General features: G+C 43.9%; 1 protein-coding gene across 1 annotated transcript in view; it reads right to left on the bottom strand.

The window, feature by feature from the left end:
- Positions 1-864: 864 nt before the first annotated feature.
- The window catches only part of APOB (apolipoprotein B), a 37510-nt gene continuing 16924 nt past the window's right edge, over positions 865-21450 (bottom strand). The window contains exons 19-29 of the mRNA XM_037528454.2: positions 19459-19635; positions 18511-18632; positions 16182-16392; positions 15445-15620; positions 15148-15335; positions 14543-14688; positions 12541-12914; positions 4575-12131; positions 4057-4171; positions 3790-3964; positions 865-2591 (exon numbers count right to left, since the gene is read on the bottom strand). Coding sequence (XP_037384351.2) covers positions 1290-2591; positions 3790-3964; positions 4057-4171; positions 4575-12131; positions 12541-12914; positions 14543-14688; positions 15148-15335; positions 15445-15620; positions 16182-16392; positions 18511-18632; positions 19459-19635 — 10543 coding nt within the window. The 3' untranslated portion in view covers positions 865-1289. The remainder of the gene's footprint in view (positions 2592-3789; positions 3965-4056; positions 4172-4574; positions 12132-12540; positions 12915-14542; positions 14689-15147; positions 15336-15444; positions 15621-16181; positions 16393-18510; positions 18633-19458; positions 19636-21450) is intronic.

Raw genomic sequence — 21450 nt, 5'->3', positions numbered from 1 at the left:
TAGACTTCCTAGCCATTCCTCTCCATACCTGGAAAGCTTAGTGATAAAGGACCAGTATGTTTATCACAGAGCCTAACAGAGAGCTTTGCCTGGCAAAGATGGACTGGTTGGTGAGGAGCATTATGTGGCAGATGAAGACACACAAGATGTTCCTCAGGATCAAATTATGTGAAAGATTTTGTGAATAGTGTTCCTTTCTCACTTGACAAATACAATCCCTGAGATCAGGGATCTTTTTTTAGGTGGAAAAATATTTCCCTCCTTAAATTTTTCCTTCCCCTTTAACTCCATCCCTCAAAATGCAGTGTGTGTTCTAGAGGTTTTAAATCTATCATTTTGCTATCTTTCAACATGAATTAGTCACATTGAGTGGTATGAGACACAGTGAAGAATTCATTTATTTGTTCTCCACCCCCCTCCTACAGTTTAGGACAGTAACTCACACCCTGATTTTCTTTAACTTGCAAAAAACGTTATTTCTGAGAGTTCAGAGACCTTCAGAGACTTGATGCCAGTTTCAGGCAGGCCCAGTTCACCTGGCTTTTGCTTGTCATCTGATGGCTGCTACAGGGCTGGCTCAGTGTATGGTCATATCAATCCATATGGTTTGAATTTACCCCTACTACTGAAAGTTTAGCTGGAACAGAAGAATAAGTAAGAATTGCTATGAGAAATTAGAAGGTGATGGTAAATTCTCCTGGAGCGACCTTTATGTAGGAGCTCATGTCATTGACTGTGGCCAATTGTGCCTGTTTCAGTCACTCAGTGATATAGCTCAGAAACATGTGCTATGTTTGAATGGACAGGTCAAGCAATCTTTTATTATTTTTTAAAAATTTGTTTATTTAAACAAGAACCAGGGTAGAGGCCAGATGCGTGGGAAGGTGAGAGGATTCACCAGAGACAGAGCGGGGAACAGAACAGGCACACTGACGAAATACACTGCTGAGGGGAGCAACAGGCAAGACAGGAGAGGTCTGCCGCACCATGTGGGACCCTCCCCGGGCCAGTCAGGATTGAACCAGCACTGCAGGGGCTGCGGACAGCTTCACAGTGCTGTGCTCAACCACCTGTGCCACCAGGGGAAGCCCCAAGCAATCTTTTAGATGCAGCAATGAATTTTTCATAGTGAACAGAGGATCAGAGAGTTGGTCTGAAAAGTCCTATAGTTTCTATCTAACTGCTGGTGGCTATCAGAAATGATTTCCTTCATTACAAGAGCCCAGTTTTTAATTACTTCCTGAGCAGAGGTAGAAAGCTCTTTAATCTCTTTCCCTTTTCCACTTGGATCAGTAAGGATGAATGCCAAGGTATTCCTGGATATCTTTCTGCACAAATTGCTCAATGTGACTTGAAAGTTGGAAAGCAAAGTTAGCAGTACTGGCGGTGTATTTGGAATGGAAATTCTTCAGGACATCTACCATGTTCTTGATCAGGCTGATGATCTTTTCTTCGAGTTCATAATATTTCACTGTCCAGCTCACCATACGTGGATCAACATGTTCTTTGCGGCGAGACTCTATGAGCTCAAGGAGCCTCTGTAACTCTTGAGAAGCTTCCTGAAGTTTGTTTTGAATAAGTTCATTAACCGTATCAAAGGTCAGAGATAGGTTTTCTTTCATGAATTCAAGCACATATGGAATATATTTGTGGAAGATGATGTTGTTCTCCTTTTGGATAGCATTAATGAGATAAGTAAATTTCTTCTCCTTCAAGTGTTTAATTTCTCCTTCTATCTTTTGGAAAATGCGCTGCAAAAATCTCTGAAGATTATTCAACATCTCTGTAGTCTTGATAAGCTGGATGTCATTCAGTGCTATTTGGACACTTTGTGATAAAGATTTTGATAGCTTCTGCAACTGATAGCTTACATCTATCAGTTCACGGCTTGTAAAAACAAATTTAACTCTTAGGTACTTAATTAATTCAGATTTCTCTATCAGGTTGTGGAAATGGGAAAACATTATTTCTAATCCACTATAGATTTTTGAATGTACCTGGGACAGTACCTGCCCTATTTTTCTCATGACCACAGTGAAGAGCTCATCTCCTGAAAACGTGCCTGCTCTTCCTGGGAGCTGGTATCTGGTGAACTTCAGGTAATCAATGAACCAGTCAATCAGATGCTTGACTATCATATTATATTCCTGAATAACTCTTACTAAGCTGTCAAATACCTTATCATGGATTCTCTGGAAATCAACTCGGCCCTCCTGAGGCCACACTTCCTGGTACAGACTCTGGGCCTCATCCTTCCACTGCTGGTAGGTTCTAGAGGTGCTTCTGGCCACCCTCCAGAGCCTCGCGTCCATGTCATCAATGTGCCTCATGGCCCCTTGATAGGCCCACTCAGCACTGTTCTGCAGGCTTCTTCTCAGCTTTAAAGAAGCATCTCTGAGGGCGAGTCCCGTGTACTCCTCGTAGTACTTGTCAATATGGTCAAAAAGGGCCCCTGTGGCCTTGGACATGTTGTGTCCAAGAGAGTTTAGCAATTTGGAAGCTTCTTCCCAGTTCACTTTGATCTGAGATTGTTCAGATTCTTGGTACTTCATCTCAGCTTTGACTATATTGAGTGTTTTATCTGGAGAGAACTAACCAGAAAAAAAAAAGGACAAAAAGAATGTTCTCAATAGTCCTGATTATATAACACAGTACACTAAAACTTCACTAGCAGTTGAAAGTAAATATCAGAGAGGATCTTTCATATTCTGAAGGGGATTTATATTTCCTATGTTATTTCACATGTCTGTTTTATGGCTACACAAGTCTACTGTAATGTGCTCTTTATCATATGTCCCAAAGTGTAAACTTACCCATGGCATTTGCATAGTAACACTTAACGTGAGGCCTTCCTAGGACTGAAGATCAAAAAAGTGGGAGGAGGAGCAGAAGGAGGAAAAGGAAGAAGAGAAAGGGAGAAAGAAATATGAAAAGACTAATTCAGAGAAAGAAGAAACAGCAAAAAAGGATAAAGTATTCAGGAGAGACCTAGAATGCCAATGTTAGAAGCCATTCATTCTCCAAGCTTATGACAGGCTTTAGTGAGAGAACATGATTACTTCTTCTCTACTAATGCCATCTATGGTTTGGTCCTGGTAGAGCTGAAGTAAATGAGAAATTTGGCAAATCTCCAGTTCCATCATGGGGAAGAATTTTGAAGCCTCAAATGCTTCCAAAACCACAAACTAAAGATATTCTTAGCAGTTAGCAGAATTTGCCCCTGATTTAGGTGATGAGGCATAACCCTCATCTTTCTAGCTCTGTCCACAATTAATAATCAAAATCTGCCAATTTTAATGACAGCTTTAATAATAATTAAAATCTGCAAATGACCCAGAGTACTTTCTAGAGAATGATTTCTTTTTTTTTTTTTGAAAGATTTATTTGTTTTTATACAAGAGCTGGGGTACAGGCCAGAGGTGTGGGAGGGTGAGAGGATTCACCAGAGACAGAGTGGGGAACAGAACAGGCAGATGACAGAAATACACTACTGAGGCAAGCAGCAGGCACGACAGGAGAAGTCTGCGGCACCATTTGGGATTCTCGCCAGCCGGCCGGGATCAAATCTGCACTGTCGAGGCTGTGGACAGCTTCACAGCATGATGCTCAACCTACTGCGCCATGGGGGAGGCCCTAGAGAACAATTTCTTAGAGAAGTTCATCCAGCTCATTGCTTATGTTTCACCTAAACTGAGAAAGCCCTGAAAGAATATTTTCTATTGAGTTAAATTTATCTGAACACATTTTCTACATGCTCTTGGGGCGTACAATCCATCAGATGAGACGCACCTGAGGGTGGTGGTAGACATTCCATTTTAAGGTAGCGTCATTGACTTCCAAGTCCATGGCCACAGCGCCTACGACTGCAGAGGAGGATCTACTACCCACATCTCTGTGGTAGCGCAGATGGACATCAGTGAATGCAGTACTGTTGGTATCAAAACGGACCTCTCCCGCCCAGTTCCTGAAAGGAGAAAGTCATCATGAAAGGCTGTAGAGATGGCAAAAATCACAATTATTAGGGGAAAGAAAGAAATATCAATAAAACTTCCATACAGAAGTCCTTGATATCTGCCATCTTCTTTATATTCTGCATTGATGTCACGGTGGGCAAACGTTCCTTTGGTCTTACACACTAATGCACCTTCTTCAATTTGGTGTGTTCCCACAACTGTGTAGGAGAGGTTATAGATTTCATTGGATTAATAACAATAGGACATCCGCAATTTCATGGTGAAAACTAGAAGAGTTATATCATAACTAAAAGTCTTAAAGGTTTGAAACATGCAGTCCACAATTTCTTTAAATACATAGCTAGAAGGAGATGTTATTGATCCTAAAATAATTACAGAAAAATATTTTTTTTGAAACTATTCCTCTTGAATGTCAATAGGCTCTCTACAGGTTGGTTTTTACATGGGTATAGAAATCAATATGTATCTCCTCCCTCTTCCTTTAAATTTTGCTGTATAGAATAATTATACCTCTAGTCATGTCTAAATACAGAATTATTTACTCACAATTCTCACTGAAAACATGTCACATCTAGAAGAGGGGTCAGGACATTTCCTTACCATGGAGGTCATATTCCAGGAACTGGATGGTTGAGCTGCACGTGGATTCCAGGAATGTTTCCATATGATCTACTTTGCTTTTCAAACCAGCACTCCAAGTGGCATTATACAAGGGAGAGGCCACCCCAAAATGGGCACTTAGTTTTCCAAAGGAAGGAACAAAAATTCCAGCAGGTACAGAGAACTTAATGGAAGGAATCTCAATAGTCTGCTCGGACATGATGGTGGTTGGCAACTCGAAGTCTGCAATCTCTTTGGCTGCCTCATTTAGATCCCAAACCACAGAGCCAACTGAAATACTTTTTGGAAAGGTGAACTGGGACACAGTTAACTGGGATTCAGGCACAGTTACCTCAAAAAAGGGAACTGAGGAGACTTCTGGTTCAGAATATTTTGTTAACACATCAACTCTGGGAAATTTCACCTTGGGTAGTGTTGGTAAGTTGAGAGTAAATGGTAAAGTACTTAACTTCTTGTAGATTTTTATTTCACTGAGGTCAAGTGTGTAGGATGGAAGCTGAAGATCTGTAAATGGGACTTGGAATGCAGGTGTGGCAAGAACTAACTTTAGATTATTTAGTCCGGGAACAATGAATTTATCAGCCAGTTCTTGCACAGGGACAGAGAAAGCATAGCCGTTGGGGGTTTTGGTGTACACAAGCGCAGTTGATGCACGGAGATACTGCTTCCTGTCGATGCTGGTGGTTACATCCAGCTTTAGGAGGTCCCATAAACTCTTGTCATAAACTGGTAGCACAATATCTTTGAGTAACTGTAGGTACCCTTCTAAGGAGCCTGCAATGTCAAGGCGAACCTCTTCTTGGTCATTGGAAAGCTGTACACTGTTGTGGAGAGCTCCAGAATGAACCTGGGCCTCACTTTTCCAGCTGACCTTCTGGTTCTCAGTGTTAGCATTCAGGGACAATTCCTGGCCAAGGTAGTTGATATCAAGGAAAGAATTGGGCTGACTCGCATGAACCTGAACAAGGGCTGACATTTCCCAAGGGGAGAGTTCCAGGGTGGTTTTGCCTGACTGCTCTCCGGATGTTAAAAAGAGACCCGTCAGCTGTAAGTGGTTTTTGGTATTGTGCTCCCAGATGGCATATATGCGTTGGAGGGTGGCTTCTCCAGCAAAATTTTCTTTTACTTCAAGGTTCCAGATGCCATCAACTTTGGAAGCCCCTTGCAGCTTCAATGAGGACCGAGTGCCCTTGGAATTCAAGTAAGTGCTGGCCTCATTGGCAAGCATTCCTGAATATTTCTGTGAAAGGACTGAGCCCTTGATATTTCCTTTGTTAGATGATTCAATGGAAAAGTAAGAGGTGAGGCTTTCTAATCTGAGCTTGTGGTCAACTTCTCCTGCAGCAGTAGAGTCCAGACTGGGGGAATTGAAATCGTACTTTAATTCAATGGATGAAGAGACAGTAGGCCTTGACTTGGTATTCCCATTAAGTGTCTGACTGAAATTCATATTCAAAATTGAAATTTGAACTTTTGCGATTGTTGTCACTGATGCTTCCAAGTTTTTTTTTGTTAAGCTAATGGTACTGTTATGACTGCCTCCCACGAATTCATTACTCAGAGACAAGGCTGTGGCTAACTTCAGCCCTCTTTTCCTCGTCAAACTGGAGGTGCCCTCTAGCTTGTACTGCAGAGCATCCACGACAGAAGAAGAGGAACTAAGGAAATGAACAACAATGTCTGATTGGTTATAAAGTTCAGCATTGGTATTCAGTGTGATGACACTTGATTTAAACGAAAAATCATAGGTAATATTGCCCAGGGCAGGAATTAAGATGTTCCTTGGGGTACTCAATATCTTGAATTCTGGAAGAGAAAACTCAAGAGGGCTTGTAGGGACAGGAAGGGCTGGGAGCTCTAGGGATGGCAGGACTAACGTATAGGAGGGCACATAGAAGTCAGAACCCCAGATGGTGAAACTGGGGGTGCTTATCTCTTCGGGGATCACATAGCCAAATGGTAACATCTTTACCATTGATGGAGAAGCTTCAATGTTGAAGAGTGGAATAGTGTATCCAGGAATTTGAAAGATCCTGGGTTGGTTATTGAGGGACTTTTCAACCTTGTACTTATCAAACTTGATTTTTGCTTCATTATAGGCATTGGTAAAAGAAACTAAAGCCTGATGTCTGCCTTTCTCAAATTGCCTGATGAAAGAATTGATGTTATGATTCATAAACACATAAAACGCATCCAAAGGAATGGAGATGGAATGCTTGTCTTTGTTTTTCTTGTACTGAGTCTTTACACTTAAATCAAATGACTGCTTTGTTGTTCTCAAAAATTCCTTCAAGCCTGTTTTTTCCCATATGGAGAAATCTTTCACTGGGGGAGTTGTGAGTGATGTGTAAGGTAGAGTCATTTCAGGAATTGTTAAAGGAATGTTTAAGAAATCCAGGTTGGCTTCTCCATTTATTCCTACGTGGGCCTCAATATTGTTCTCATTGTTACCAGCAGATAAATCTTGATAGTATTTATACTGATTGAACCTGGCACTTGCTTGCCAACTGGCTTGTTGGGCACTTGGATTCAGAAGGAGTGCATAGTTATTCAGGAAGTCTATCTTTCCTGTCAATTTCAATGGAAAACTTACTTTCAAATTCCCTTCATTGTTTGTGGTTGCAGTGATCTCAAATGGCTGTGCTGAAAAGAAAAGAGAATTTTTCAAAATTCCAATAACTTTTCCATTTAAATGAGCAGTGTGGTTGCCCGTTATCTCTGCCTTCCTTTCTCCCAGCCGTGCTGTGCCTCTGGCAGTAAGGACACTGCGCCCAACATACTGGCATTCGACTTGTGACTGGATTTCAAATTTAGAAAAGTTAAGGAAGCCAGATTCATAAACCAAGTTTTGGTTTACTTTAAGTTGCTTGCTGTTGATCTTATTAGACAACCCAAAGGAAGTGAGGGGTCCGCCCATGGTAAAGCTGATATGTGATTCATGGTTTCCCTCATCTGAGAACTTGGGGCAGGTCCATTTCCATGAACCTATTCCAGAAGAAGTCCATGCTACGTGTCCAGCTTCCAACAGGGTCTTGGTTTCATGGAGCAGGTCAGCCTGACTGGAGAACTCCAGTTTGGGGATGTTCAATTTGTGGGAGTACTTTGTGTTGCTGTCCAGGGTAAGCTGATCGTTAACCTTGACAAGCAAGCCATTTCTCAACTCCAGTGTATTTTTTTCTGTGTGTAACTGAGCCATTGTGCTCGATTTCCCCTCAATAGCATTTCCCAGATAGAGCACTTGACTGTCATGCTCCGTCTCCAGGTACTTGCTGGAGAACTTCATGGACTCCTTCAGAAACAGTGGGTTAATCTTTGGGTTTAAAAGTTGTGCATGTGCTTGAAAATCAAAATTGAGAACTTCTAGTTTGGACTCTCCTTTGACAGTGATGGAAGCTGCCATCTCTGAAGAAGTTACATTCTGAATCTTTGCATTTGCATCTAATGTGAAAAGGGAAGACTGGATTTTCATAATGCCATTCAGCTTGCCAAAAGTAGGTACTTCAATTGTGTCTGAAATGTGGGGAAGCTGGAATTCTGGTATGTGAAGATCTGGAACATGAAAATCTTTGAGGTCAAGATTTGGTATTAGGAATTCTGGAACTGTGATTTCTGGTAAATGGAAGTCTGGTAGAGTGATTCTAGCCAGAACAGTGTCCACTCCCTTCAGATCCCTTAGGTATACTTCTGGAACTGGCCACTGTAGCTCACTGTACAGCATTTGGTCAATGGTTCTGATGATCTTTGCTTTTATCTCTACAAAGTCAATTGTAAAGGAAGGAACATGGAAGGTATTGAGGATAGTAAATTCCGGTGTGGAAAACTTGGATGGGATTTTTATATCTTTCAACTTTTTGAAGTTTATCTGAAAAGATGGAATCTTTAGATCTGTCAGGGGGACTATGAAGTCAGGAGTCTGATATGTAGCTTCTTGAAGAGCACGGAGACTGACTTTAAAGGCAGGCATAGTCCCAAAGGTGGTCTGAATTTCGGGAACAGTAAACCCTTGTTCTACCAAGGCTTTCAGGTCTCTGGCCCAGGCTTGGACATAATACTGTTCTGCAAAGTCAGTAAGGTTCTTAGCAGCAAGACTCCACCAATCCGAAATGTAAGTGACCAGAGTGCTATAAACCTGGCCGATCAGGGACAGGTACCGCTGGATTTCCTGCTGAATGTCCATTTGATACACTCGGTCTCGTATATCTTCTAGGACCTCTTGGAATTTTTCCTGCATGTAAATCAAAGGTGGTGAATTTAAAGCCTCCTGTAACCAGTTGAAGAGTAAGGTTATTTTGATGTCTTTGAGGTTTTCCAGATGGACTGAGACCATGTCCTGGATGTCCTCCATAAACAGTTTTAGGGCTTTAGCTTTCTGGGGAAGTTCCAGAGCCTGGATTTCACCATTGATTCTCTGAGTCACCAGGCGAATTTTGTTATTGGTTTCATCTACAAACTGGTGGTAATCAAAAGACCTTAATTTCTTTACCAACATGTCAAGGAATCTGTTTACTTCTTCAATGAATGTTTGAAATGACAATGCTTTAAGCTGCTGGACAGCATCATCAATAAACCCAGACAATTTCTCAAAGTACACTTTTATCTCAACTTGTTGTAGGACATTGCTTAGCTTTTGAACAGTCTCTGTCAACTTAAATTGGTGGACCAACTGTGCTAATTTATCCATTAAAACCTGCATGTGTCGATCTAGTTCATATGACTTAATAAAATCATGGGCTATCGTTCTAAAAGCACTGATTTTCTCATTAACTTTAACATCTTCAATAAGACGTTCAACACAGTATTTGACATGCCCAATAATTTCCTTTATTTTTTGAAATGGAATTGTAGTTCTCAAACGATCCAAAAGCACTGTGACATTAATAGCATCTATCTGTTGCTTTAACTTTTCAGCAAGGTGCTGGAAGTCTATGTTCTGAATCTGTGTCTTGAGCTGTTGTAATATTTCTTGTATCTGGATTCTGATTTGATACTTAGCATCCATATTTTGAACCCAAGAGGCAGTGCTACTTCCAATTTTGTTTAAATCAATCTTTTTGATAAACAAAGATAGATCATGAATTGTTTTGACTAAATTCACACGGACATGATAATGTTCATCAAGAATTTTCAATTTCTCAATGATTCGCTCAATCATCTTAGCAATAGCTATTTTAAAATCATGTAAATCATAATTAGCTTTAATATACTGATCAAATTGTATCACATATACTTGTAGTTGATATAGTATTTCATTAAAGTTGATTTGGGCATTGTTCAAGGCAATTTGTAGATCATTTCCTGTAATTCTGTAATTTTTTGTGAAAGCATTTAGTTTCTCCTTGGCACTTAAAACTTGTCTCTCCCAATTGTATGCCTTCACATAATCATTCACTTGCTGTGGGAGTTTGTCCAAAGCCTCTCTGTAGTTCCTCGTAAACTGATCAATATTGATGAGTTTTAATTCTTTCTGTATGCTTTCCAGTGCCGCTATGATTATTAATCTATTCTTCTCAAAATATGCTGGCAGGATTTTAAAGAATGGGAGGTTGATGGTGTGCACAGCTTGATTCTTATCATATTTTACGGAAGCAACGATTGTGAATTTTTGGGGCTGGTCAACAGTGTCCCTCATCGACAAGACATCGATGATATTGATGGGCTCACTGAACAAAAATGGCACTTGAATGGGTGTGTCCAGCACGCTGAGGTCAGCCAGGCCTTGTCCATTAAGCTCAACACCCACTTTGTCTTTTGTATTGTAAGCATCCCAGTCCTGGCTGTATTCATTTTTGTTCAACTGGGTCTTTACTTTCCAGGTGCTGATCTGCTCAGCTGGAGTGAGCAGGACATTGACTTTATGATCAAGTGCAGCATTGATGCTCCTCTTGGACAGGAGATGGTGGCTTGTGGATCCTTTGTAATCATGAGTGAAAGTAAGGGCCAGAGGTTCAGCTTTCCACTGGAATTTGTTGTACAGCTGCCCGGTGTGATCTCCCCAGAGACCTAGTTTCCCGTCAGCACTCGTATGCGCATCCACAGTCATGGTGAATGGGGCCATGACAGAGCGGAAAGCATTGCTGAAATGCAGTGAGTCTGAATCATAGTTTGTACTAATGTCGATCGCTGATGCCAGCCCAGAGATTTCTGTGTTGAGCCGATGGCTGAGCTCTGCCCCCTGTACCTTCGCCAGAGTGTCTGCTTTACAACTAGCTGTTAAGTCAGCATAAGAAATGGAGTAGATGTGCTTTATTTCATCATCTTGGTATGTTCCTTTAATGTTCCCGCCCACATTCAGCTTCAGAGGTTCGAGTCGTGCTTTCCCGTGGTTGGTCACAGTTAGAGTATTGAATTTCAGGTCATTGTTTAAAGCAGTCACAAGCAAAAAGGGCTGAAGCTGCAAATTAAAACTTTGCTTGTAAAACTTGTCAGTGCTGTAAGTGTTGTCGAGTTTGGAGGAGAAGTCCAGCGACAGCCCGGCCACGTTTAGGTGGTTTGTGTAGTCAAAAGTCATTGCAGCATAGGAGCCCATCATGTCACTGGATAGCTTAAGTCCCTCCCCATTGATTTTGAAGTTGAAGATATTTTTGCCATTGACACCCAGGACCATGGCCTGAAAAGCACTTCCCAAGGACATCTCTGTGAGGGAGGCTTTTCCATCCAGACGGAATTGTGCATTGTGTTCCCTGAAGCGGCCATTCGTAGTTAATAGCATCAGCGCCCCAGAGAGACCCAGGGCAGCATCCAGTTCATTCTCTATCACCAGGGGACTGAACCTCAAGTTGGTAGTTGCACTGGTGGACATTCCATCTTGTCCAATCCTTAGGGTTGCTTTGTGAGCACCACTGTGAATTCCATCAGTGCCAGAGCTGTCAGCGTTTAATTCAAGACCACGGGAATTGAGTGATCCAGAAATCACGGTGAGGAATCTCAGCAACTTGTAGTCAGCCTGATATTCAGAACGTAGCAGTGCATTTTCCTTAGAGAAGATCAGATCCACCTTGTTAGAAGTGACAAAGTCCTCATACTTTCCATTGGTGTCAGATTTCAGAGCCAGCTTATAGTTCTCATATTTCAGGGAAGCAGTATTTTTAATGACGCCATCTTGCATATCCAAGGTGGAGGTGACAGAGAAGGTTCCATCTTGGTATTTTCCTGTTATCTGGTTGGAGCCCTGAATGTAGGAGGAGTTAAACATCAGGCTGGACTCTCCATTAAGTTGGCCGGTGGCAGGATCCCGGTGATAGGATAGGCCATATGTGCCTTGACCATAGAACGAAGAGATTCTGAACTTCCCATCAACCTTGACTTCCTTGACATACAAGTGCTGTTTCTTTCTTGAGTCCAAATGCACAGAAGCAGACATCTGTGGTCCCCAAGGACTGTAGGCGTCAAACATCAGCACACCTATTGCAGCTGGATTGCTTCCAAATGTTGCTACATGTCTCAATTGGATATTTGAATGCACAAGTTTGTGGTTTAGAGAGCCATCACATGATAATGTGAATATATTCCTCTGGTCATACGTTGTCTCTCCAGATCCTAACATAAAAATTAGAACACATTGGTTATGTTAAGTAATACATTTCCAGAAATTTCTAGGCAGAACATCTTCCAAAATTAAAGTACCATTGATCTGGATCGGTTATGCAAAAATTCCCTCCATCTATAACCCAAGCATAACATCTGATAGCAAAAGGCATTCCTCCAGGAAGTCTTGTTGGGTTCCCTTAGCAAATGCTCCACTACACCTGTCATAGCACCTCTCACCCTGCTGTCTTTGCTATTGCCTGGTGAAATATTTGATAACATATTATATATTTAATATTTTAATTAGTTGAATAAATGAATGAAAATATCTGTAAGCTCAAGTCTTTTCCTCCAAGAGGCTATCCCACTCTAGCCCGTGATTAATTAGCCCTGTGCGGTCTCTCCCCCCAGCCATGTTCACCTTGCACGCTGTAGGAGAACAGGTCCACTATGGAGCTGGCCTTCATGTGGTACTGAGACCGCAGCCTCAAGAGGTTTGTGCTGGTGTTGCCACCAGTGTAGGAAGCAGACCAATTGTACACATTGCTGTAGATATTTGTGGAGAGGTCTAGAACACCCAAGAGAGGTAACCGCAGCTGATACAACTTGGGAATGGTGAACGTGGGGACTTGGAACTCTCGAGATGGCACGTGGAGTCCCACAGCCTTGAGGTTGAGGGCTGGTGTTCGAATAGTCTCTATCATCTTTAGATCTTTGGAGGTCTTGCCACCGAAAGGCACAGGGATTTCAATTTTCAAATTGTTCTTGTTCAAGCTGTATTTAACCCGGCCATCACTGAAAGGAAAAACAGAGATGATGTCTCCACTGTCAGACATTAGGAACTAAAAGTCTCTGCCTTGCAGGCGCTAGTGCACGTGCCCTGTTTCCAAACCCATGTGGCACCTTTCCTCCTTCCGTGCCTGGAAACCTTTGCTTTTACCTCCACTCACCAAACACCCAAATTCATTCAAAGTCCTTCAAGAGCTGCTTCTTCCTTTACTGTCCCATCTAAGTCACAGTTAATTTTCCCTGCTCTTAGAGCAATACAGTACCTTATACCTGCCTCAAAGAGCATGTCATAATCCTGCTTATATAATTAGCATTTATTTGCTCATTTGTCAGTGTCCACATGGAGAATCCTTTCTGGAGAAAGGTTTATACCTTATCTGGTTTTTATCTTTGCACCGCAACTCATCCAGTTGCCCATCAGGGACACTCGCCACATATTCACTAAATTAAAATGAGGCCACTTGATGTGCAGAAAGAACATAGTTTGTGGGAGTCTGTAATCTTGGGTTACAGCCTGAGTTTCCACAGATACCAATTAGTGATTTGCCTCTCTGAGACTCAGTGATGTTATCTGTGTATAAGGATCCTGGTTCCTTTTCTGCTGGCCTCATCGAGCTGACCTTGGATAATAAGTGAGAAAAAAAATCGCTAAAAGCCCTGTGTGGTCTATTCAGTACTGTGCCCAAAGAAGAGGCTATTAGGATAACCCAAGCATGAAGGGGGATGGCAGAGTACACGTGTAAGCAAATAATCTGCTCCTGACTGCCAGGGACTAGGTGCTTCCTACCCTGGATCCTGAGACTGATGCAGCCCTACTCAGTGCTAAGATCCTGAGCCTCTTCAGCATGGCGCAGAGAAGCACCATAGTGAGGAGGTTCCTGGGTCCCCTGAAGCTGCCATCCTTTTCTCTCATCTAAGTAGGCTTTGCCCATATGAAATCGGTAGATTTCATCCCTATGACACTTATTTGGCTAATTAATCTTTGGCAAGCCATGCGGCACAGGCCACTTGTGTTCTTAACCCTGAAGATAATACAGAAAACCATCCTGAAACAACAGCCGTCTTCTCAGCTCATGGTCTTTTTTTTTTTTTTTTTCAATTTTCATGAAATAAAGCATTTTGCATTTCTGTAAATGTAGAAGTGGATGAACAGCTTGGAACCCGACTTCCCCTCAAGCATGAAGCCACACGCCTCTCTGAGGGCTCCCCCATCATCCAGGGCCCACTGGCTGTTTGGATCCTCGAGAGCTTGACCCAAACCTGGAGCCAACAACTCCTTTAGCCAGTCCCAGACCCTTCACAAACAGGAGCATATCCTGATCCCAAACAAGGAGGGGGCCTGCTTATAAAGGAGGAAAACAGAATGGCTTTCAAATTCAGGTTGTGGTAGATAAAGCACCTCAGGGTGAAAGTGCCAGAACCCCCCAATTACCTTCTTAGGTTCTTTCTTGGTATTACCTTCTTGGTGTTCATATTATTACCTCATGATTATTAATGCAAAAATGCCGCAGTATTTATGCTACAGGTATTCATCTCTCTTAGCATGTCCCTTACAATATGAAGAAAGCTTAAATCATGCTAAGCAAAACCTTCCATTTATTTTGCATGGCTCAAGACATTTTTTCTCGTTTTACCTTTTCAAGAAGAGGTTTTCTGGGATGCGGAATTCTGGGGAACCCATCCTTTGGAGGTACAGCTCTCTTAGGCCATTGAAGTGATCTTGCAAATTTTGGGCATATGGAAGATTTCTGGATGTGCTCTCAAGCCACGTGTTTGCTGCCTACAAAATGACAGATGTCTTCAGAGCAACAGGCAGAGGTGGGTCTCAAAGAACAATGAATAATTGTTGGGAATTCGTATTTGACAGATCACGTGATAAACAGAATGACATGCTAAAAATTAAAAATCACGGGGACTTATGAACTTGGGTTGCCAGTCATTGATCTCTTCTTGCATGCTATAAAAGGAATATCTAACAGGAGCCAACCCCCTACTCAGTGCCCTGACGCTCCCTTTGATAACCTGGGACCAGCAAACTTCCTCTTAGCAGGAATCATCTGACAGCTATCACATCCGGCCTTGTAACTGGCTGGCTGTGCACGCATGAATGTGTCTTTTCCCGCCAGGAATTCCCTGGGGGTGGGTCCATGCTGTAGCCCACCTCCTTCACCAAATCTGAGCTGAGCATGTGATTAGCACTTATAACCAGGCATTTATTGACTGCCTGATTTGTACTTACAACTATTAATTTGGAGCCCATGTGCCGGAAAGTCATGTCTGTTTGAGGAACCCTGCGATCCAAAAGACTGTTGGTGTACTTATGCAAGCTTTTGGGGTAATCAGAGAGGTCCACGGGGAAATTGGAGGCCACTTTTTTGGTATCCACGTTGGTACCTGTGTTCCATTCAAATTCAATCTTCTCTTCATCTGAAAAGGCACATGTGCAAGAGAGGTCAGAGGCCAGGTCAGCCCCAGCCAAGGCCCTGAGCCCTGCACTTAAGCACCCTGGAAGTGCTCGTGGGGCTGAGTTACCCACCGTAATGCCACGTCAGCTTCTTGGCGATTGTTGAGCCATAAGCTGTGGCAGATGAGTCCATTTGGAGCAGCAGTTTTGTGGGAGACCACAAGGTGTGGACCTCACTTCTGGCTTCTGCTTGCAGACGGGGTATGGAGATGACACCTTTGATTTTGCCTTCTTCGTTCTTGTCACAGCTATTAAAATGAAAATCAGCCATAAACATCAATGATTTTGTCCATTCCAAGGAAAGATGAAGATTAAACGGAAGTTCCATTGGTGGTGGTAAAAATGAGATACACAAATGGCTTAGAGGAGTGGCCTTAGATAAACTCATTAGCTTCTAAAGCCTCCTCCAGTACAAAGTCAGGTCTTTCCAGAGAGATACAGGAGAACGAAAAGGTGTTTGAAAACTGTTTCCATCCTATTCTACCATTAACGGGTGCTGTTGCCTTGGCCAAATTAATGAGCCCTGCTGAGCTACCATTTCCTTATCTACTGGGTTGTTGGGGAAACAGAGGGAAAAAAAAAAGCATCATGGCTTTTCCGACAACACAATATAAGACAGGGAAACTTGAACGTGCTGTGCAGTTTGCTTTGAGGACTGAGATCATTTCTTTAAAGCACCTGACTGTGCCTGATGAGTGGCAAGTGGCCAGGGAATGGTAGGGAGATTCTGGCCATGTGCTGAGGGGCAGGATGTGGGGGGCTCTCTCTCTGCCCTGCACTCAGATCACATCACCTTGCACCTTCCTTACCTTACGTGGCCGGTGAGTGTGACCTCAGTGATCTTATTGTTCTGAATGTCCAGGATGAGCTTATAAGATTTTTTTCCTTCGGCTGATTCATCACGAACCCTGAGGATGGTCCCGAGTTCAACATCAAAATCTGGGATTAGGATTTCACTGGACAAAGTCATACTCTGCCGGTTATATCTGAACCTCAAGGTCGCGTCAGTTTGCTGCACCCCTAAAAGAGTGACAGGAGAACAAAGGCGTAAACATTCAGAAGCATTGTTTAGGAGGGAGGGAGGAAAAGGCAGAGAAATCTCAGTTCTCAATACACGCAAGTGAGGACACAGTTCAGGATTTCACCTTGATTTTCTAGCTCAGTAGAGCTCGTACATTTGTTCCATCTGGGAATATTTATCGACTTCTGTGATGTGCTGGGGACTGCTCTTGGCAATGGGGAGCCCCTGCTCTCATGGAGTTTACATTATAGTGGGGGGGGCTGTTCAGAGGAGAAACAGGTAAATCACATATGTCAGGTGGCAATACGTGTTGTAAAGAAACGGGGAGCTGGGCAAGATGATAAAGGGTAGAATGGAATAGAAGAGGCGCTGTTTCACAAGTGATGCTCACGGATGCTCTGACAAGGGGCAGGTGAGCAGAGACCTGAATGAAGACAGAGGCTGAGCCATGCCATGTTCTGGGGGGAGAACATTCCAGCAAGAGAGAATTGGAAACACAAAGGCCCCACGTGGACCACATGGAGCGTGAGGGGAACAGTCAGGCTCGAGGTCCTGGGGCGTCAGGCAGAAGTGTCGTCTCTCTGTTACTCACCTATGATGTCCTTCCTGGTTCCCTGCCCCCCTCCCTGGCTTCCCCACTCCCCCACAGCGCCTCTCTTTCTAACATGATTCCAGGTTTCCTCCAATCCACAGGCTTGTCCATCTCACGATTTTTGTGAAATTGGCATATGACAATTTTTGTCAGCAGGTGCCCCGCCCCATCTGCCTGCATGAGCTTTGTTTTTCTGATTTAATGTAGCTCCATCAAAAACAGACTTCCAAATGGAATACCTCTAAGTCTCCCCCTCAACCCTGCTCTTCCCACAGCTATTTCCATCTCTGCAAACAGCAGCTCCAGTCTTTAGTTGTCAGCTCAAAACTTAGCCTCGCCCTGGTGTCCTTTCTCTTGCCCTCAGCACCCGCTGTGTCGGCAACCCTCGTCAGCCCACTCTTTAAGCTATGGCCCGAAGACCCCTGCCCTCTCTCCAACCCAAAGCGCTGGAGTTACTGTGCCTTGGGTTACTGCCACAGACCGCCTGTCGGTTCATGCGTTTCCTCGGATATAAATTAAATGATGAGAACTCTCCAGTGGCTTCTCATTTCACTCATAGTAAAAGTCAGTGTCCTTACCACAGCCTACCAGACCATGGCTCCCTCTCTCGCCACCTCACCTTCTACCATCTTCTGCCCTGCTCTCTGCTTAGGTCATATTGATTTCCCTCCTTTCCTTCACACCTGGCAGCCATAGGCCTGCCTCAGGGCCTTTGCACTGCCAACCCCTTAGCCTATAACCCTCTTGTCATATGGCTTATGTCTTTACCTCCTTCAGGTCTCTTTGTTTTTGTCTTTGTTTTTAGTTTATTAATATTTTTAAATTTTATATATTTTTTACGTCATTTTTCATTTAGCACAATGTATGCCTTTTCATCTTGGTTATAGTCCCCGTACAATTCCCAGCCCCCCTTATTTTGACCTTAAACCCTCTCCCCCTCCCCACCATAGTGTGTCTCTGGTTTATAGTTACTTGTTGATTTTGATTTTTACTTTATTATAATTAGTCTTTTTCCTGGTCCCTTATTTAGGTTTTCTAGATTCCTGCTATGAGTGAGACCATCTGGTATTTTTCTTTTTCTTTCTGGCTTATTTTGCTGAGCATGATCCCTTCCAGCGCTATCCATGTTGCTGCAAATTGCATGAGTTTATCTTTGTTGATAGGTCTCTTTTTAATGTCCCCTTTACCAGTGAGACTTTCTCTTATCATTCCAAAGGCCACTGCATTCCTCCAACCTTCTTCCTCCCCACCACTCCCAACCTTTCCTAGACCTCTCCATGGTCTGTCTCCTCCCCAGCACCAACACAACTTTCTGAACATTTATCTGCTTGGTTGTTTTCTGAAAAGTCCAAGAGCACACAGCTTTATCTCTTCCTTTGGTGCTTGAGCCTCAGCTCTCAGAACTGGCCTGACCCTTCTCAGTCTCTTTAGTAAATATTTATTAAATACATCAAATGAATACTTGAAGCTAAATTAGCACCTGAAGCTGAGGCCGAGAGGGAGGCATCTTTTCCTGGATACTTACCCTCCGCCTGAGCCACAAACTTCAGTGTGTCCACCAAAGCTCCACCATCTCTCTCGAGTTCATAGGTTGCGCTGGCCGAATACTGCTCCACTTCTCCCGTGGGCCTCAGCTCCAGCTGGAACCTGCAGATGTTACAGAGTGTAGGTGCTTCCCATTAGGGCTTTCTAGATGCTGCTGCTGCTTTCCAAGGAACCCAGCCCCAATGGTAGCACGAATGTGGCCTTTAACACCATCTTTTGTCTTTAACTCTTAGTGATCTTTGTGATCACTTTCAGTCCCTCCAAGAGCCCATGGCCCAGGCAGCCTCGGGATCCCAGGGCTTTGGGCCAGCAGAGCAGGACTTGGCTGGTTGTGTCAGCAAAGCTGGGGGCTGCAGTGAACGAGGGAGGGCTGCAGACAAGCGCCCTCAGCTTGGCTTGGCCATGTCAGTGGGCTCTGGAAGGCCACATCCATGTGTGTGGTGGCCCAGACACCGGTCAGCGAACCAGAGGCCAATCGGAACCTGTGCTGTGATTGAGCACTGCCTCACTAATGCCAAAGGAGAAAGAGCAGGTGCCCTCGAACAAAGAGGTGCTTTTAAAGGGGGGTCCTCAGTGGCAGTGGGTGAAGTGCCCTTGGAGTTTCCTTGAACTTCCTTGGTTGTTGATCTTTAAGCTAATCTCCTTTAGGGGTTATGACTCTTCACCTTCTCACACTGCCCCTTTTCCCCCAACCTATGGAGAAAGCATGCTACATTCAAAGTTTAGGCAGGAATCTGGGCACCCCGCAGGTGTGTTGGGCAGAGGACCATTGTATTAAATAATCAAAGACTGCACCCCCTAAAGGCTGGTGGCACTGGCTACAAGCCGAGGGTCAACCCCCACAGCACTGCCTCTCTGCCCTGCTCAGCGGCCCTATGCAGGTGAGCGATCCTGGGGGTAGGGGTGGGGGGCACTGAGCATCTCTGACCTGGTGTCCCCTGGGGAGTAGGGGCCAGTGTCTATGGCGCTGGAGCTGGAATGAGAACCCACGGTGCAGTAGTCCATGCCGGGGAAGACAGGCTTGCAACCCGACCAGAACTGTCTGGCATATATCAGAGATGGAACCGCTTCCGTTTTGGTGGTGGAGACCAGATGCAATGTGTTACTGGGGAGGAAAGCAAAACCTGCGTTATCTTCCAGTCATGGCTCAAAATGAACATCACTGATTCTCACAGTGCAAACACCTCCTTCTCCTGCTCTCTGTCTCCCCTCCGTCTACACCACCGCACAGTCTTTGATTTACTCCGGAAGGAAAAATAGCTCAGAAGAATACCAACAAGGTTAACAATCAAGGGACTCAGGTTTCAGACTTTGCAGCTGTCCTTAACACTTGTTAGCTGTCCCCAAGAGTCTCATTTTGCAAAGGAAACAGAGGCTTGAGATGTTAATGAGCAGATTACTGGGAACTGAAATCTCAGGGGAAGAGAGATGCCTGACTCACTTTCATCTGATGGCTCTTCTTCTCTACCATCCCCTGCCAGTATTGCTCATGCTCACGTCTCTCTCTCTAGACACACACACACACACACACACACACACATTTCTTTCCCTTCTAGCCCCCGCTTGTCTTCCTTACAGTCAAGAAATCTGCAATCTCCACTTTCAACCTGCTTCTTGCTGAGCTGCCTCTGACTGCTCCTCCTCCCATGGTGCTTTGCGAGGCCTTTCCAGCGCATCGCCAATACCCTTCTTTCTCCGAACTTCAGTGGACGTTTTTATTTTCCTTGATCTCTCAGCAGCATGCAGCTTATAGCTGACTTATGGATAGATCAAAACTTTAAGGTTCCTAGCCACTGAAAACATGACGGCAATTCCCTCCTAAGCATGTACTTAAAAAATTGAGAGCAAGACAATTCAACCAAGTCGTGATCTTATGCAAGGATGCTTCCTTTGAAATATCATGTTCATTTGCCAGCATTATTTCCTCATTTTAGGGGGTGCCCTAAGTTTCAGCTTTGTTGGGGGACTGTACCCCGAAGAGCCAACTTTGGCTTGCTCATGGGGTATGCTCCCTTTTGGACCACTCCTGGCTTCCATCACCTTCTGTGGCCTTGGTTCTTTGCCTCGGGTCGTGCCTTTGCACACTTTGCTGCTTATGTTTCCCTGTCCTGTGTTTATATTCTCCACATTTCTGCTCATGTCCCTCACACACAGTGTTGTAAACCAATGTTACCCCATAAAAAATGTCCAGACTTCTTAAGATGGCTCCTTGGGGGACCCTAGCCAGCCCCTCCGCCATCTCTCACCCTGGTCTCAGCATTTCTTAAACTTCTGAACCACATTCTTCCCCCGGGCTAGTGTGGGGCTTTTCTCTCTCCCTGGAAATACTCCCTTCTCTCTTGCCTGGATAACCTGATATCACCTTGAGATGCCAACTCAAGTATCACTTTCTTCAGAAAGTTTTCCATCGCTGTCGCGATGTTGGACGCTGGTCCTGGAAGTGTCCACTACCTGAGCCTCACTTTGGAGTTACTGCTTGTTCATCATCCGTCCTTCCTGCAAGCTGCCAGCTCTAGGAGGTGGGGGCTTCATAGCTCAGCCAGCATACTGTGTAGGTGATTTGATACTATTTTTGAGTTGACAAAGTAATGTATTCAAAATGTGGAGATGGTGGTAAATCAGGGTTTGAGGATATCACCCGGAACAGCACAATCAACCCCGGGTCTCCCCATAGTCCTGAGATTTGGACCTGCAAGCTTTGCACTGAGCCAGCAGCCAGAGGGCAGCATGTCCTTTGGCATTTTTCCTGGGAAACTTGTTCTTTTACTAAGCATGGCTTTTCTAGAGCTAATATTTCTTCATTCTCAAAACAGATGAACATACAACAGCAACAAAAACAAAAATACATGGCCTAGTAACAATTAGAAATCTTAAATCTCAGTTTAGTAGGATATGTAAAGTTGAGGACGTTGTAGTTATT

The sequence above is a fragment of the Talpa occidentalis genome, unplaced genomic scaffold, assembly GCF_014898055.3.
Source record: "Talpa occidentalis isolate TD23 unplaced genomic scaffold, MPIMG_talOcc4v2.1 talOcc4.5, whole genome shotgun sequence".
Taxonomy (NCBI): Eukaryota; Metazoa; Chordata; class Mammalia; order Eulipotyphla; family Talpidae; genus Talpa; species Talpa occidentalis.
The sequence above is the reverse complement of the archived record's forward strand: the minus strand, read 5'-3'. Positions and strand labels throughout refer to the sequence as shown.